Genomic DNA, 18,950 nt, shown 5'->3' with positions numbered 1-18,950 from the left:
TTAATTAATCAAAAAATTCTTTTTAATTAATTCAACTAATTACAAAAAGTGAAGAAATATATCACTCGTTTCCAACCTGACTTTTGGTGCTGTCTATGTTAAAAATAAGCTAATACAAGGGTTACCAATTCCGCAGTCATGTACCACAGGGCTATATTACAATAAATTACAAACCAAATCTTCCTCAAATGTGTTTGTGAACAGTATTCCAGATGACCTATCCACAGGGTTCCCATAAGGTGAGTTGTTAGTTATGCCACGATGGGATTCCCAAACCCAACTCGTTCCTGGACGTCGTGGATTTCATTCAGTAGATTTTCGTCCTTTAGGTTTAGCTGTAAGGTTATAGGTCGTTAGAGATAGATATCAAACAAATAACAAAACTATAAAGCATTGGCTTGTCGCATGCAAGAGACTAGAACACTTGCATTATGGCATTATTTACGACTACCAGAATCCCTTGCACACTTGCACAAAGAATCTTATTCTCAAAGGAATGACATGTGATCTGAAATGGGAAAATATTGCACCCAAGCTAAAAAGGTTTGCTTTAAACCTTTTGGTTTCGTTGGTTTTGATATGAAAAGCAGTGTACAAGTTGGATTATATTCATTACCTTAAGTGCGTATTTATAAGCTTGTTCTGCCTCAAGCTGCCTTGTCGTCTGAAATCACAGAACACATTTCACATTTAGTCGCAACAAACTCAGGGGTATGGGTCTGTTACATCTTACAATCATCAGCTGGTAGTACATATCAGGGAATCAAGGTTGGCTCATCGTTAATGCTTTTACCTCTCAGCCATGGGATGTCATATGAGTAGAGTTTGCTAGGTCTCTCCGTTCATTCGAGGGCTTTTCTCTAGGTTCTCTGATCTCCGCGAGACAAGCTGAATTCCAATTGGATCGGTGATGTAGCCGAGCCGTGACTTAGATCAGCCCATAGTTGTTTCATAAGCGTTTCAGCGTATGAACAAAATTTGATTCTTTTGAGACGTCATACTTACATTCAAGCACACCAATGATAGATAGCCCCATACTTCAGGATCTTTATTATTAAGGATGTTTGCCTCGGACAGGGCGTCCTCTGCTTCCATCAAGTCACCAAGCTGCGACATCAAAAGACGAAAGAAGGTTAAATAAAACGACAGCGTTTACCTACAGCTCACTGGTAAGAGACCTATAATAACTTACCCTGTAACTGGCAATACCAACGCCCAGCCATGATACACAGGATGGAGATCTGACGCAGGCTTTAAGAAAGGTATCTTTTGCTTGTTGAAACTGGAAGAGAATTCATGTTAAAACATTAAAACCAACAAGGTATCCAGCAACTGCCATCAACTGAGGTGCAAGGCGTGCAAAGCGTAAGGGGATTAGTATAAAGGAAGACATTTATTTACTCATATTTTAAACAGGTTTAATCCAGACTTAGGCGATGTATTTTTACAAAGAAATTATTGACCTGGTTTCATCCTTGCAACACAATCATAAGCATAAGCACTTCGCAGACTCATAATAGTAACCGATTTCCCTTCTTATAAAAAGAGAACGAGTATGGGATGCTAGAGCTTCTGTTTCAAGATTGAAAGAGAGCCGACCATGCAAACAAAAACTAGAGCAGATTTCTTCCTGAGCGTGACAGCGCGCAACGTTACTGCTTAGAGCAGTTTTCTTATGACTGTGAAAAAATTGCGTCACGAACACGGTCGTGACACGGCAAGGCATACGCCAGACCAATCACATTGCTGTAGAATTTACTCTCCATTTAATCAAAAACCTGAAACACGGTAGAACACGGTGCGGACACGGTAATGGCAACGTCAAGGTCACAGCACTGCCAGACCAATCACATTGCGCAAGAAACAAATCAGCCAATCAAAATCCTAGAAAACAACACTGTCGCGGCAAGGCACACACACGGCACCGAGCTTTTCCAGTCGTACGAAAACTGCTCTATTCAGCAATGACTGTGCTTGTACGGCACAGTACGGTAGGTCTTTTCCCTACCATTAGAATCTATTTTAAAGCTTTATAGTTACCTGTCCTTTCTCGAGGTAAATAGAAGCCAATCTGAGGTAAATGGCATGCATGTCTGAGGCTTCAGTAATGTAAGACAGAGTTCTTTCATAGTTTTCTCTGGCTTCTTCTGTTTTGCCCATCAAGTAATTTAGGTGTCCAATCAAAGCCCAACAATCTGGGTTCTAAGAAGATAAACAGTCGAACACAATAAAATCAATGACACAGAAAACAAAACGATTAACCCTTGTTCGTTCCTAGGTGCTGTCCTGTCCAAAAGGAACGAAGGCTCTGTAGATAAAAAGAACGTTACATCGTCTTCTTGACACCGCGCGTATTTTGATAAACCCTCTTTAGTAAAAGTTATCAAGAGTACAAACACAGTATCATTACCTGGTGGTTCAGAACTATTGCTTGTTTTAGTTTATCTTCTGCTTCTTCGTACTGCATCTGTTGTATCTTTAAACGACCTAGTGTAATGTAGTATTCTGCACTTGGTTCACCTGAACAAGCTACGAGCTCGTGCGCCAAGGCTGATTCGGCCAACTGCAAGGAACATCAGTAGTTGAAATATATGGAATCAAAGTGTATGGTAGTATGTATCAATGACCTTTTTAGATTTCACTGAGGTGTTCCTTCGAAAATCATGGAAAATTTGGTATATGTACTGCGGCTAAGGGCGTGAACACATGAAGAAATGCTGCAAGTGATGCAAGGTGAATGTCACAATCGGTCCGACCGTACAACGCGACCTGCTGCAATTATATCGTGTCACGCGCGTAGCTCCTTATATGACCTACCAAACAGGACCTACATTTTGTTTCAAAGACTATGTGGAGGGTAGTCAAAGATAAGCAAACAAACAAAGGATTTTTTTTTAATGTAAAACTGATACCTGAACTGAGTTACCCGATATTTAAAAAAAAATTAAATTTAAGTATGATTATTATCTTCCGTTGTGACCTACCTGTAAAGCGTTGACTTCCAAGAGAAAAGTTGCTGTTTGCAAAAAGATTCCAACACTCGACTTCGTTTCTTGAGGTTTTACTTCTTCTACAACAACTTCAGCGGTAGCCTCGTTCTCCTGGACTACCGTAGTACTCTCCGCAGCGCTTGCAGGAGCAGACCCTGGTTTAGAAGGGCCATTAAACGAGGATGACTGAGTCTGTGGCTTGGATAGACTTGGATGTTTTGATAGTTGCGTTTCCGAAGCGATGACGGTGGATGACTGCTGACCAGCTGTGCTTGGAGGCATCTCATCTTGTTTTTCTTGCTCGGTTTCTTGTGTTTGAGGTGGATTATCGTCAGTAGAAACATTATCGACTGGGGAGAAAGAATAAGACCCTTACAAATGTGCACAGACTGACAGATTCCTTTCTCTCTCTTTTTCTTATCTTTCCGATTACACAGCCTCAACAAATAAGGGAAGTTACATTTTTATTGTGGGGGGGGGGGGGGGGGGGGGGCTGGGGGATTCGCAGTAAACTTTTTTAAAATGGTTTTGGCGCTCCTCTTTTCACTCAGTAAGAAATTCATCACACTTTTATTAAGTCAACAAGAAAACTGATTTCATCAAATTGACACTCAACTAAAGTTTTACTGATGACCCTCCCTTCTGAAGCCCCAGCCCTCCCCTCCCCTCCCAAAATTAAGTCGGGCAAAGTGCGGAACCATAAAAGTATGATAACACAAGACGGGCAGTGCTCGGTCAGTCATTTGCGGTCATTTCCCAAAAATGTGTTAGGGGGGTGTCCCAAATGAAAAAATGTATATAGAGATACTATGCATCGCTTCAAAAAAACGTAAGTGTAATTACGACGTTAGGGAGTGTCCGATGCAACGCAGGACGCATTCCCCCTGGATCCTCCCCTTGAAGGGTGTATCTTACCCTGGACCTCTGGTATCTCACTACGGACAGTATGTATTTCGTCTTCAGCAGCAGTTGTGTCCTCAATGATATGACCAGTAGATTCTACGTCACCAACAAGTTGCTGCTCCGTAGAGGGAGGTCGCTCCGTTTGAACTGGGTGGACCACATTGAGACGGTTAGCCTCGAGGAAAGCTCTCTCTGCTCCGATATCGTTTTGTATGCTGTCGTAATATAGCCCTAGGAACACAGGAAATTAAAGAGAAATGTTTTGGTGAATCTCAAATGGATAAGTGTAGGAGTGGCAAAATACAGTCCCTTGACTAAACGTTGTCATTAATCGGATCATCCCTACGCGCCTAGACCAAAAAGGATAACGGGTAAATTAACATGAATAACTAATTGTTCTCTATCAGTCGGTGACAATCGCAAAATGGAGAGCAAAATGCACATTTGCCTTCGCGTTTTACGCAAGGAAAACAAGAGCCCTTTCACATCATATTCCATCAAGATGTCCCAAATATCGACAACGTGCAGGCGCTAAAAGATTATCTGCTTGAGCGCTGTTCAGACGAGTTATCGCCGGCTACAGATAGTAGCTTCGAAATAGGTTACTTTGGGGATAAAAGCCAAAAATTTAGTGTTTCCAGTCCAGTACAACTTGCTCAAGACGTGTTAGATAACATATGCGGCAGCTAGTAACTGTGAATTAATTATCCCCATTATCCTTTTCGGTCTAGTCGCGTAGGGATGAAGTCGATCAAACGACAACGTTTAGTCAAAGGACTGTATATACCCGGGCCCCGGTTGTACGAAGGATGGATAGCGCTATCCAACGGATAAATTCTTCGATAAGTTGTTGCTGTTATCCAATGGATAAGATTTATCCACCGGATATCGCTATCCAATCTTCGTACAACCGGGCACTGTAAGTTAGTGGGGTGAGTGAGTTGTTAATTGGTATGTCAATAAACGGACGAAAGAGATGGAGAGAAGATAGAGAAGTGTAGAAAACGAAAGAGAAATGGAAAAGAAAAAGGAAAGGAGATAGAGAAACAAGAGGATGGAAGGAGGTAAAGAGGAAGAAAGACAAAAAGGAAGGAAACGGGAGGAAAGGAATGAGGTAGAAGGAAGAAAGGTAGAAGGAAGAAAGGAAGAAAATGAAGGAGTTGGAAGGAATATTTACGTGCCTTAACAAGTGACAAAGCTCTGAGACACTATAATGTATGTAGAACCAGTACCCATACCTAGCAAGGTCCAAGCTACGACATTTTTAGGTTCAACACAAGTAGCGTTTTCAAGGAAAGTTTCTGCTTCTTCGTAACGCTCCAGCATTAGACTAACACATCCATACAGCAGAAGCCTGCAATACGAACCGATGAGATTTGTTAAATGTCAATATCTTACTAATATTGAGGGACTCTTTCCATTTCTAGGAAACTTTTTTGACACGTGACCTCTTAGTTCAAGTCTCCAATAGACGGCCCACAAAACGCAAATTCAGTAAAATTGAGAAGCCAGATTTATATTAAGAGAGAACAATAATCGATTTTATGAATTCTTATCGAAAAATCTCATAGAAATGTATGATAATTCTCATTATAAAGCTCCTGTACTGATATCGCAGCCCGTCAAGTTTCTTAATTTGGATGAGCGCGCAACCTTGAGGAAACGCTTTACAAGCTCCATCACTTACCCAGAAACATGTCTTTGATTGAGTGCAATGGTCTCTTTAAAACATTCTTCTGCCTGTAGCAAAGGTGAGACAAAGATATTAGATGAGAAGAGGACATTGAAATTATCCTTTATTTTAGAATAGGGGGTTTGAACCAAAAACAAACGATGAAGGCGAAGGCGACAGATCTTTCAATTATTAATATTTTAAGCTTGTAAGACCTTGTTAGATTTTACTCAATTCAGCCTACTGGCTGCAATGTTTTTATCAAATATATACTATCATCTATAAGGGGTGGGGCACCTGTTCCACTAGTTACATCGAAAAATTGTCATATTTTATATTGTTATTTACCAACTATTAAAGTCCATTTTTCTCGTAATCTGATTGGGCAAGAGGGACTCACGTGAACGTGAACAAGTTTTGATGTTTCCTCGGCAATGGCTCTCAGCGGGTAACAATATGTTGTTGACCGGTAATAACAATACCGGAAGTGATTTCCAGGAAATGAAAGTTTTTCTAAGTTTTTAAAAATCGAATAATTAAAAAAAATTAAATAATTGTTGCTGTTCTTTGACAGTTTGTATATGACAAAACACTTATTGACTTGAACCTCGGGAAAGCAGTGTTTTTCCAGACATTGCCGCGCAAAAATTGAAGCGGACGGGTTTTGTCTACGAAAAGGTTATCAATGAAAATAGTAAGAGAACCAATTAGTGGCTTACCTTTGCAATGTCGCCAATCAAGAGGCAGAAAGCTCCATAATCAAACCAGTGACTAGCATCGTTCTTACTTCGAGCAAGACGCTACAACAATGATAATACATTCATTTCATAAAGTAAATAATGATTTTCTTTAAATGAACATAAGTACTACGCAATATAAAACACAGGAATAGTTTTTTACCTCTTGATAGTATTTTGCTGCTAGTTCGTAGTTCTGATTCACCTAAAAGCGAGACAGCGTGAAAGTTTAAGAAACTCTTCAGGACGAGATTATCTCGCCGATACATCATTCAGTGGGAACATATAAACCGGATGAGGGGCAGAGTAGTTTTAAGCTACGGACACACGGTGCAACATTGCATGCAATTGATGTTGCAAGCCATGACACACGACGCAATTTGTTGCATGCAACGTTGCTAAAGTAGAAAACTATCCTACTTCAGCAAAGTTGCCTGCAATGTTGCGCGCAATGTTGCATCGTGTGTCCATGCCTTTAGTTGTATTGCCAAAGATTTCCGTAGGCGATCTAAAGTCTTGCCTGAATCCTTAGTTTAACAAGGAACAATGCGATTACTCGTTTGTAAAACAGAAAGGCGCGCAATAGTAATTCGGCCAGGGAACAAGAAGAATTCAACAGTATTAATGCCATTTCTGCTGCAAATAGATATGAGTATTTTGTATAGTTTTATTCAAAGTTGGTTTCGTACCTCTGCTTCTCTGGCAAAGTGCTTCAACATGGCTGAGTCAGTGACAGGTGGCGGCTCTTCTGGTGAATCATCCGCTGACAGGAACTACAAATAAGAAACATTTCAAGATTCTTTTGGACTTTCTAATCGCCATCCACCGACCCCCACCATCACCCCGTCCTTTATATTTGCATTATTTGCTGGCGGGACTGATGATCTTCCATTCCTGCTTTGGCGCCAAATTTACTGCGCGAGTTTTGCAGTCGGTGAAAACTTTTTAATCCAATCAATCAAGATTGACGACATTTTTGGCGCGAAACTTAAATATAATTCCTACAGGGGTAACAAGTGGACTACTCGAGAGTCTGCGACTCACAAAATATTCTGTACACTCGGGTTTTTTTTTTGGGAAAAAAATAAGAGTGGTCGTGCCGTGACAAGTCTACCTGACCTACACGTGACGGAGGAGGGGGAGAGGGCAAGGAGTATTTACGACAAGTCTAACATACCTTGCTTAGTGCTTGATGCATCTGATCGACAAGAAAAATATACAACTCGCTGAGGAATGCTTGTAGCTCTTCCTTATCAGTGAAGGCGGAAGTCTTCAAGTATTTCTCACGCACCAGTTTGATTACACTGAGCTGCAATAACAAAGCAACGGTAACTAAGGGGAATAGAAACCATCTTTTTCAGAAGAGCCAAAAGACAAACAGTCGGCGGCCATGTTGGTGGTACAAACAAAGGGGACAGTAAAGGGGACAGTAAAGAGGGCCTTTGCGATATATATCACCAACATTGCCGCCATGACGTATGTGCTACGATATCTAAAGTTAGTCGAAACCATCTTTCCGGGAAGAGTCAAAAGACAAACAGATGGCGGCCATGCTGGTGGTACAAACAAAGGACAATTAAGATATGCCCCCAAAATGGCCGCTATGACGTATGTGCTACGAAGAATCTGAAAAAAGGGTAATGGCGTCTTTTAATTAAGGAATATAAAACGCACGGGATGTCTCTCTTGCTTCTCTAGTGCTTTACAGATCCCAGAGTGTTTATATCACAGTACAGAGACATAAGCAGCCGTTTTATATTGCTTTAACGAAACATTTTTGAGCAATTTTGCGCGAGCGTGCTCTGTTCTCTGATATAAACACGGTAGCCAGCCAATCAACTCGCGCGTTATATTTCAAATATTTTATAATGGTAGCTAGGATAATATACCTTCAGCTGTTCCTTGAAAGCGAAATACTTCCCAGAAGTGTTGAGTTCATAAATAATTTTCCGTCTCCTTAGATATAATCATAAAACAAATAAGAACCAGTGTATGAGTTTGAAATATTTAAGTGGAAGAACGTCAACAGAAGAGGCTTACCTATGATCAGCTGTTTCATTGGTTTCTTGAAAATCTCCTCCCATCAAATCGTTCCCAAACATTTGCCTATTTGGAAACAAACAGTATTAGAATATTATTTGACTTACAGTAAAACCCGTATATAAGAACCTAAAATTTAAGAACCTGTTAGGCTAAAATTTCATTTTTAAGCACCCTACACATAAGAATACCATTTATATAAGAACTATTTAAGGCTAAAATCTTAATTAAAACAGGTTCTTATTTTTAAAGAAGAAGAAGAAAAAAATAGAATCAATATTTTCAAAAATATATTCATAACACAATGCAGTCTGTACACAATAATGCTTTAAACACTATAACTGTACATTGTTACTGTAAAGAACATGTCCTCATTGAATAAAAAAATCCAACTTAAAATGAAACTTTATTTTATTTCTTGAACAAAAGTCAAGAACCTAATTAAGAACCTAGTTAGCCTAATTTAACACTAAATACCATTTATATAAGAACCTGTTTAGGCTAACTTTAAAAAACCTAGGTTCTTATACGCGGGTTTTTACTGTATTTTTTTCGGTCTCCAAATATTACGAAAAAGAAGTATCAAATCAAGACTTTTACTTCCACTTATGACGAGCTGTTTTCACTAGTATGACTCCCAATCCGATGCAACAGTAAACCGACATGTAAAGGTTGGTTTGTACTTGCGTCTGATCCGCAAATGGTACAGTAAGTTTCAATGTTTTAAAGACACATCTAAAGCTGGTTCAAGGCTACTGTACTTTTGCTCACCTAAATTCTTCGAGCAACGAGTTGGCTGCAACCGTAACTTGGTTGTGGTAGTCTTCAATGGCCTAATACAATAAACATTAGTTTAGGTTGCCTTCATAATGTATGGCAGAGGGTGGGGGGGGGGGGGGGGGGGGGGGGGCAGGTGAAAATTTGAAATGTCCAGAATAATTCTTAACGCCCCCCTTAAAGTCATGCAAAAAAATACGATCCCCCCTAAGCAAGGCTTGTAGCTTCTTCCAAAAAGTGTGTATCCCCCTAAAAATTTGCCCTGCCATCCCCCTTCTTCCTACCAAAATTTTCCCGATCCCCCCTCAATTTCACCTGCCCCCCTCTGCCATACATTTTGAACGCAGCCTTAGAACTGCATGAATTATGAATATCCCTTCAGTCTTGGCTAGAGATGCATGGAATGATGGGTGAATGCATGAATGTGTGCTCGGTGGATAAATGAATGAAAGATGATGTGGTGAGTCAGGTGAATGGATGGAAGTAAGAATACCATACTTGATCCTATGTGTACTTAGTTATAATCACTTATAATAATTTAAATGATGGTAAACCGTATGAACCAGGGCATCAACTAACCTTCTTGGATCCTCCAGTTTTACGAGCAAAAACTGGGCGAGGAGGAATGTACTCAGCAACCCTAAAAAGGAATAACATACACTCGGTGTTAACAGATGTACCTTTAAGATGTGCGTGAACAAAAGGTCAGTTTGTTTTTCAAATTTATGTGGCAAGCAAATGCGAGGTTTATTTCTCGTAACAATACAAATATGGATGTAACAATGAGCAATGAAATTGCAGATATATAAAAACCCCAACGGAAAAATGCTGTTATACACAGTGCTTTTAAATGGCACGCGTGGAATTGTCGTTGCGATGAACAAGGTTTTGGAGGACGTCAAATCACAGGTATCCCAAGCTTGGTTTCTGTGGTGTCATGTTATAAGGAAATGTATGGGGATTCATCAAAAATTTCAACAAAATCATTGAAATGTGAAATAAAGCCTCGAAATATTACCCGATCATTGAGAAATAACAAAAAAAAACCATGCAGATCGAAAGAAGTGCTATGTGCAGGTGCTCTGGTTACAGACAATGTCTTGGAAACACTTTGATTGACGTCCACCAAAACCCTACTTTGTCACGACGTATTCCGCGCAAGTTATTGAAACGAAATGTAAGCAGTACTTTAAGCTTATACTTCACATTGTACTGGTACTCACTTTCGAGCCAAGGATGAAGGTGGACGTTTAGGAACAAGTGGATTAGACAGTTTAATCTCTAAAGTAATGAATGTCCTGGCTTCAAGGTATTGCTACGAAATATCAAAGAAAAACTCAGTTTTCTTAATTGGACAGCACGAAGTCTATTTACCTACTAATAATATATCTACCTATTAATCCATAAAGATAAAAGCCAGATTATTCTTTAATTTTCAAAAATAATATGGAAGTAATAGGTAGCTTTACAATGAAGTATAAAATTATGAATCAATGCAAGAGAATGATGATGATGATGAAATGATAATAGCTAATAACATACACACCTGTCCTTCAACGTTTTTCATTTCAGTTGTATCGATATCAGAACCCATTTCTGGCTTGAGTGCAGCTGCTGAAGGCTGTAAGAAAATTATTGAACACATTAAAATGAAAAGAACCCTCTCTCTCATTGAAACAAGTTTATGTTAAAGACTGCATGGTCTTAGACTGTACACCTGCACAGGGCTTAAGGAGCAGAGCTTTAATAAGGGGCATAAATAAGCACTTAGATGGGGGAACTGAGGCTTTGAGAGTGCCTGTAGCCCACTCCCTCTGTTGGTCCTGCCTCTTGGTTCCATTTCAAATGACATACACAGATGAATATCACCTACCTTGGGTTTGGGCTCATTTTTCCCCTGCTTGGAAGGTGCAGGCAGCTTCTGTGCCATAGCAGATGCAAGGGTTCTACTCATCCCACTTGCTATACGTGCTGCCTCCTCTGCTAGGTTCCCCTTTCTTTTAGTCTTTTCCAGTACTTCATTCTCCAGGTATGGTTTCACTAGATATGCACCACGAATCCTGTGGTAAAGAAAAGTAGGATTAGCATGTCATGCAAGAACTGTTTAAAATGCCAAAGCTGAGATGAAATAGTTTATTCAAGAAAGCAAGGCAAGTTATTCATGTACCAAATGTTTAAAAGAAGACTACTACTTAATGACTTCTTGAAGCATGGGATTATTGGCCTGGGAGTGGGACGAGATGGCCAAGCTTTATGATTTCATCTTCTATTGTAACTTTAGACCTTTTTACTGATACGGCGGCTATCTTGAATTATGGGATGCTGAGGGAGCAAACACCTGGTAGTTGGAACAATAGGCGAAACACCATGACTTCAAATTATTTGAAATCAATGTAACCCACCACTTTATGCTTTATAAATTTCTATGCGTTTGCCCCCTCGGCATCCATTAATCAAGTTAACCGCAGTAAAACCTGAGCAAAAAGAACTCGAACCTGATGGCATGAGTACATCTGCAAATGGTTAGACTTTCAAGTGGCTCGGATGACCACTTTAAATGGCGGTCCCGTCTCTCCACACTCATCATAACTAACCAATATCAGAGGGACGTAAAAGAACCACTGAGGACGTAAAGAAACCCTGGTAGTGACCACCCTCAGTGCCTACACTTCATACTAATCATCTCTCATGCTTGTAAATTGCATAAAAGCAATCTGTCATTCACTTATCAATGTAAAGCGCCTTTGATTATATTCATATAGAAAAGGCACTATATAAATTCATAAATCATCATCATCATCATGGCGTGGTGGTAAAACACTTGCCTCTCACCTTTGAGGTCCGGGGTTCGAATCCCAGTCACCCCATGTGAGCTGAGTTGGTTGGTTCTCTTTCTGATTCCAAGGGTTTTTCCGGTCCACCGGTTTTTCCTCCCTCCTCTCAAATCAACCCTAACTAATTCAAACTGGTGAGAGCTGTGCTCTGGAGTCATGGACTGTAAAGCGACTGCCAGAGGCGCCTTCACATGCTTTCAGTTTGACCCCGTTGAGCTGCGCCACTGCTGTACTTGCACTGGTGATAAGCGATGACAAGTTTATGAACTTTGGTTGACCCTTAAGTATAATACACTGTAGAAGCAGCATGTTCAAAACTACACACCATTATTTTTGAAAGAATTAAGCCATTGTAACTTAAAGTTTGATATCTTAGAAAACAAAATGAGCAAAAGAAGTGTACCTTGTAACACCAGGGTAAAGTAGAGGTGCCATATTGACATATGCTACTCCATGATACGATATTGCCACTTCTTCTTCTGATGCTGTCTGTTTACCTTTAGACTTGGTGGTTTGAGGTAATGGAGTGCGCATGATTTCTATTGGCCAATATCTGTTCTGAGCAATCTTGGCTTGAAGGCTGTATACAAAGACGTAGGTAAAGAGTATCAAGACAGTGCTCAAAATAATCTACATTCAACGAAATTACTTAAATTAATTAAATCATTAATTGTACTACGTAGAGTCCCAATTAAGTTGCTCGATTTCCTTGAGTGTATTATAAACAAAAAATAGCACTATCTTATTGTACAATTTGGGATTGATACAGTAGATACTCGTGATGTTTTAAAAGTTCCCAAATTGGACTAAATTCTTGTCCAATTTTGAAAACTTTCAAAACATCAATTGATCCTACCTATCAATTCAAAATTGTACTCAAAACTCGTGCAATATACTATACTAATATCCCACATTAGTAAAAATACACAGGTGATTATTGAAAATCTCACACGCTGATTGGTCGAGAAACTCACACTATCACATGATAATCACCTCCAGCGATAATCCAAAATGGAGGCCAGCTGCTTTGTAGCTGTTACCATTGTATTTATAATAAAACAATTATTTGGATCAGCCTCAGTGAATATCGGCAAATATTCACCTCACTGCTCAAAGACTCACATCTTGGTAAATATTCCCTGATATTCACTTTGCCTTCAGCGAATAATTGTTAAATAATGCCTAGGATTTATTACTGGTAACTTAAAATTATCCATGCTAATAGATGTACAATAACTATAACTTACCTTTCAGAAGCCTCTGAACTAAGAAAACATCTCCTCTCAGCATTCCATGTGATGTGGTTTTTCTCATGCATGGCTTCAAGCCTAAACTGCACATCCTATGATGCATCAAAGGATTTCAATTAGTAACAAAATTAATTTATACCCTTTTTCATTATGACATGACTCAGATGACTGAATGAAAGTAAATGGAATGAAATAAAATGGAATGGTCCTAGCTGTAGTACTGTAGTATATTTTACTAAGGAAGCCAATAGTGCAGACATCCTTGTCTGTGTTTGGCGCTGGCCCTAATTAAGCTTTGGTTTGCTAATAGCTAATTTTTATGTAGTTATCATTATTTTTTTCTCATCCGCTATCCTAAAAATCATGCATTATGATTGGCTGCATAAGCAAGTATTTGGCATGAGCACTTATTCATTGCTATGGTCTATTCCATTTAGACATTGTAATCTTTTTTTCGCTCCAGTATTCAAGACCTCAGGCACAGTTTTCCCTATCCGCACCTCCTGGCCAGTATAATTGTATATAAATATTGAGTCAATGCTGGGATTGGAATAATTGCATGTTTTTAATGTTTGTGTCAATGTTGCAATTTCTTTGCACAACTTATCTTATAAGTGTACCTCTTTTTCTTTAAGGTCACCATCTTCTTCATCTACAGCAATTTCTTCATGAACAGCACTTTAAACAATAATATATACCCAATCAATAAATAAGACCTTATTTTCACCAAATCCTCTTGGCTGGTCTACTGTTACAGTTATTTTTTTAAACATGCAAACTCGCTAGCTGTGAGCTGCACGCTGAAATTTGTTTTTTTGCTGCCGTCAATCAAGACTGCTGTACCTTTCATATTTTTGACTGGCAGCAGCAAAAAACCAAATTTTAATGTGCAGCTTGCAGCTACAGAGTTTGCATGTTTATGAAAATAGCAGTTGGCAAACTCACGAAATGGGAAACATTGACTTTTTGGAATCTATATCTCAAGGGAAACCTGGGAAAAATCCTTAAATCATAGGAGACCCAACAAACTCTACTCACATGTGATGCTGAGTCACTGATTTGTGGCTAAATGTACCACCTATATATCAGGGCCTGGTCGTATGAAGGCTGGATAGTGCTATCCGGTGGATAAATCCCTATCCAATGGATAAGTTGATGCTGTTATCCAATAAATTTATCCACTGGATAAGATTTATCAGTTGGATAGCGCTATCCAGGCTTTGAAAACCGGACCTAGTTCACTAGTAGTGATCATTAAATAAAGCTTGTGATGTTTCAAAGGATTATTAAAATGTCAGCTTTGCAGCTTTGGTTGAATGCTTTATGTTTGACCAGTAAACTGATGAGGTTTGGAAAGTGGTAAATACACCTCCCCTCCCCCCTCCCCCCCCCCCCCCCCCCCCCCCCCCCCCCACCAGCTGAAAGCAGTCTTGAACTCTATCTCATAATTACCTTGCAGGTATATATATAGAGGTCCCTGAGGCACTAGGAGCAGAGCTCCATTTGCGCTGGTTAGCTGGTTCCTTCTCACCAGGTGTCCTCAAGATGCCATTTGGTAATACTACTGTATTTTCTTTCTGCAGGATATTTTAAAAAAATGATAACTTTAGAAAGGGACAGATTTGTAAATTAAAAATTGAACAGAAGAGAAAATGAGAACAGTAGAGAATACCATAGGATGTTTTAAATATTGAAGATCATGAAGCTGAGAAAAAATGATAAAGCATATGTTTCTTTTTTTCTCTTCTCATCATCCACTCCCTTTTGCATCCCATTTTGCAACCCTTATCCTCTTGTACTACCATGCAAGCTTTCTGTCTTGTAGTGCACTCAACATGTCCATCCCACTATTATAAGACAGCAGGGATTCCACATAAAACCACCCAAAATTGTTCTTCAGCTGTTCATCTCATAATAATATAATGATAATATCTTTATTTACCCTGATTTAAAAAACCTATCAGCTGGACACGATAGAACAGCTGGTATGAACTGGTGATCAGCAATATAAAATCTATAAAAATCGAAATAAAATCTATGCTAAAATCTGCGATTTTAAATCCCCCCCCCCTCCCCCCACAAAAAGACATGCAGTAATCATAGCTAACCATGATACTAATCTCCGCCCCCCCGCCCCCCTCACAAAAAAAGACATGCAGTAATCATAGCTAATTATGATACTTACCTCAGCAGAAAGAGGAATAGGTAAGCTTACAGTATACAAAAATGGTTGGGCTGGCTGCATAGCCTCTGGTATTGAGTAAGCACTGTCTACACAAACACTGACAAGGTTGCTAAAATGTTTTTTTTTAAAAAGGAGAAACATAAGTAAACACACACTTCTCTATATATAAAATATATACTGATACTACTTCTCAGTCAAGCAAGGAAGTTATTTTCACTTTTGAATTTATCAGGGGCATAGGAAGGTGGAGCCAAGGGGGCCAGGGCACCCCAATTTGTGGCAATTTTTCTAAGGCCAGGGCTCCCCACTTTGTGGCAATTTTTTTGATGTTTCAACAACCTGAGCAGAAGTTATCTTCAGAGTCCAGTGAGAAAACGAGAGAAGTAAGTACAGTATGTATGGTATGAGTGCACAGAAACAAATTACATGCATCTTCTTTATTAAGTGCTTACCTTAAATCAAGTTGGGCTTCTCGTAAAAGTGGCTGAGCAACAGAAACTGTAATTTCAATTTCAGGCTGTAAAAAATGTTCATGCTAAGTATTAAGAGCAGTAACATTAAATTACAAGCAAACCCAATTTTCAATAAGATAAAATAGGCAAATGCCTTATTTTTGATATATTTGCATGTGTACTTGTGCTACAGCATTTTATATCTTAATCATATATCTATATATTATAATCATAAACCTATAGTGCATTTTCATTTCTGGTCCTTTCATCATCATCATCAACATCATCATCATTATCAGCATCATCATCATCAACAACATTACATAACCCTGCCCTTTGTTTCTTTATCTTTCTACATAATAATTGAATAATTCTTTACCAAGGTTTGCTCTAGACTTGTATCAGCAGGTAAAGGATTTAGATTGTTGACTGGCTGAACTGACTGAACCACCGTGAAAGTTGACTCACCTGAAGAAAATTTAAGTAGAATTTAAAAGTTAATATCCTGTAAATTATACAACTTATCAATTTAGTTGTAATTTCTTTGTATCTCACGTCACATGTCATTCCGCTGAGAATAAGATACTTATGAGGTTGCAACTGAATTGCATGCATTTATTTCTTTCCAACCGTTATTAGGAAAAAAGATAATATTTCCTAATGGATTGAGATGTGGTCTGAAATGGGAGAACAATTGATAGCCACTTATTAGACTAAAAAAATCAGTAAAATTATTAGTAAAATTATTTGCCCATATTTGTATAGACAAACAAATGATCTCAAGGTAGAAGGACTTGCATATTCTTACCCTGTAATAAAGGAAGTAAGTCAACACAGGTCTGACCAAGTATATTGGTCTTCTCTTCCTTTCCTTTCTTGTCCTTTGGTAACACTTCAGTTACGGTTACTATTGAAAAAATAAGTCATCAGATCATAGTTCCAGTAAATATCCATACTCTCACAACAGTAAGAGATTACTCATAAGAGGGTCCTGAAGAGGAGGTGTGGTCTTAATCCCATTTCTCAGCCCCCATTTTGACTAAATCCCATATAGTCCCAACCTATATTTTGCTCAAATCTCAATCCCATTCCCATTTTTAGCTTGTTTGTTTTTTTGTGAATCCCATTCCCAGTGCATAAAGCATCATTTTCCCAGCCCCAAAAAGGTGAATCCCAGCTCCCATTTTACTCCTTCAAGACTCTCTCATAAAATAATATCCCTGCCATAAAAAGGCAATAGAAATACCTGCATCTACCAAAGTGCAGATGAAGGCATTCTTTAGACAAGGGATTGCATCAGAATCTTTGTGAATTGCATGCACGATCCTCTCGCATATCTAAATTTTGAGGATAAAAAAATTTCCATGGGTGGGGAGGGTGGAGTTGCATCTCTGGCTGCCACTGAAGTGGAAATTCCATTCTCCCCCATCCGTGCACAGTTGTACAAAGGGTGGATAGTGCTATAAATTTATCCAGTGAATAATATTTACTTTTTGAATAGTGCTATCCACCCTTCGTACAACCTGGGCCTGTAGAGAGAGGTTTGAAGTTGGTATTATTGATCAAGATAACTTACTAATGACAGGTTTGTGGGCTATGGAGTCCAGATGAGTTGGATCATCAAATGAGCATTCAAACGTAGCATTGAAGTTGTACTCTGTCGTGAAGGTCTCGGTATTTGCTTCTACTTTTGTTGATTCTCCAAGTAAGACACTTCCAAACTCAACACGAACCAGAGAGCTAATGGCTTCTCCCTTGGATCCTTTCTATGGAACAACAGAAAAAATACTTTATATACAATGTACTCACTTATCATCTATTTTACCAAAGGAAAGAAGCTTAACCTTAAAATAACCAACATGAAATGCTTTACAGCACTGTCTTCATACTTGCACGCTTTATAAAATTCTAAAGTATCCAAAAATTCTCTTTCAAAAAAACCACTAAAATACGAAGAGAAAATGAAGGAGGGTTTCAAACTTACCAGGTTTTTGCAGCGAGCAACATTTATTGTCACCACTTCTGGCGCTCTAACGTTTTCTACATTCTCTTCACTCGACATTTTTTGAATAGTTTGAAATCAGTATTTTCTTGTTTCTCTTTGACGGTCGCTCAAATTTATCTACAAGAAGCGAAAGAGAGACAAATTATCATGACTTCTGTGAGTAAAAGCAAGAATGTTAGACCGCCATGTTGTTTTAGGCCCATGGACTTGGTTGTCATGACGATGGGTCTGAAGTAATTCCGCTGAAATTTGAGCCTGCTTTCGTTTTCTTGTTCTGAGTGAAACATTTACCGGAAAAAATGTGCCATTATTTTATCTTCTTTTTTTTCTTTCTTTTGAAAGAATCACCTGTGTATTTATACTAAAACAATTATTTGCCTCAGCCTCAGTGAATATCGGGGAACATTTACCGAGACGCGAGTGTTAAATAAAGCATGTCTTCTTTTCTTTCTTCTTTCCGGGCTCAATTCTACTGAATTTCGATTGGACGGGATATTCATGCGAGATCGTTTGCTCGCTTGAGAAAATGAAATTCAAAACGCAACAAATTTAGAGTCCGCGACGCCGGGCGGAATGAACTGCTAAAAGCGATAATCTGGTACAAGAGGGCTCAGTAGAAAACGAACGTTTTAACGAATCAGGTCAGTTTTCAATTGCTCAATTCCTTGCTAACCCTAGATTAAAGCGATAGGGTATTTAAGAAACAGTTTTTTATTTGTTGCCGGTCCTGCTTGCATCCACATACAAACTGTTTCGTTACAAACCTAACCAACAGTTTGTATTCGGATCCACGCCGACGCGTATAGTCCCGCTTTTAATACAAGGTCCTGCATTGAGAAAGTATTCCGGGACTTATTTTTATTCCATTCGCCTATTATAAGAAAATTTTATTTTTAGCTCTTGATTGGTTTAAATTTACTTGAAATTTTGACATGTACTGATTTATCAAAGGTTTATTAAAAACATTAATTTCACATGGTATATCTAGCTCGAGGTTGCATGTTTGACTAGATGAAACTTGGGTCTGCATGCTCGATGGGCAGACAATTGTCATGTTTTTTTGTTTCGGCGTTTCTTTGTTTGTTTGTGCATTTTGTATATAAAG

At 38.9% G+C, this 18,950-nt stretch overlaps 1 protein-coding gene and 1 long non-coding RNA gene across 2 annotated transcripts in view; one reads left to right on the top strand and one right to left on the bottom strand.

Moving 5' to 3' along the window:
- LOC116290021 (uncharacterized) overlaps window positions 1-14,756 on the top strand; it is a 30,929-nt gene extending 16,173 nt beyond the window's left edge. Inside the window, exon 3 of the long non-coding RNA XR_004196392.2 lies at window positions 14,663-14,756. This is a non-coding gene — a long non-coding RNA (uncharacterized LOC116290021). The remainder of the gene's footprint in view (window positions 1-14,662) is intronic.
- On the bottom strand, window positions 5-18,034 carry LOC116290017 (cilia- and flagella-associated protein 70). Its single transcript, XM_031696986.1, has 31 exons — window positions 17,825-18,034; window positions 17,417-17,606; window positions 16,649-16,747; window positions 16,220-16,308; window positions 15,841-15,905; window positions 15,389-15,497; window positions 14,656-14,780; window positions 13,824-13,881; window positions 13,201-13,295; window positions 12,357-12,533; window positions 10,993-11,179; window positions 10,666-10,740; window positions 10,343-10,434; window positions 9,699-9,759; window positions 9,114-9,175; window positions 8,343-8,408; window positions 8,192-8,258; window positions 7,480-7,611; window positions 6,992-7,075; window positions 6,466-6,507; window positions 6,285-6,365; window positions 5,581-5,633; window positions 5,132-5,247; window positions 3,906-4,124; window positions 2,985-3,340; window positions 2,411-2,563; window positions 2,041-2,202; window positions 1,193-1,282; window positions 1,006-1,107; window positions 617-664; window positions 5-335 (listed from the first exon to the last, which is right to left on the bottom strand). The coding sequence occupies exons 1-31, from the start codon at window positions 17,900-17,902 to the stop codon at window positions 252-254; spliced, it is 3,417 nt and encodes a 1,138-aa protein (XP_031552846.1). The 5' UTR covers window positions 17,903-18,034; the 3' UTR covers window positions 5-251.
- Window positions 18,035-18,950: the final 916 nt, after the last annotated feature.

Source organism: Actinia tenebrosa, unplaced genomic scaffold, assembly GCF_029948245.1.
Source record: "Actinia tenebrosa isolate PJP-AT-01 unplaced genomic scaffold, QUT_ActTen_1.0 PGA_scaffold4__44_contigs__length_22323623, whole genome shotgun sequence".
NCBI classification, from domain to species: Eukaryota; Metazoa; Cnidaria; class Anthozoa; order Actiniaria; family Actiniidae; genus Actinia; species Actinia tenebrosa.
Note: the sequence above shows the minus strand (reverse complement) of the source record. Positions and strands in the feature narration are given on the sequence as shown.

What these genes read in the sequence shown, in the direction of transcription:
- LOC116290017 (XM_031696986.1), bottom strand. Translation starts at nt 17,902, where the DNA reads ATGTCGAGTGAAGAGAATGTAGAAAACGTTAGAGCGCCAGAAGTGGTG. An exon ending in TCTATATATATACCTGCAAG is followed by an intron (nt 13,882 to 14,655) that starts GTAATTATGAGA and finishes TATTGTTTAAAG; the next exon opens with TGCTGTTCATGAAGAAATTG. An exon ending in AATGAAACAGCTGATCATAG is followed by an intron (nt 8,259 to 8,342) that starts GTAAGCCTCTTC and finishes ATTATATCTAAG; the next exon opens with GAGACGGAAAATTATTTATG.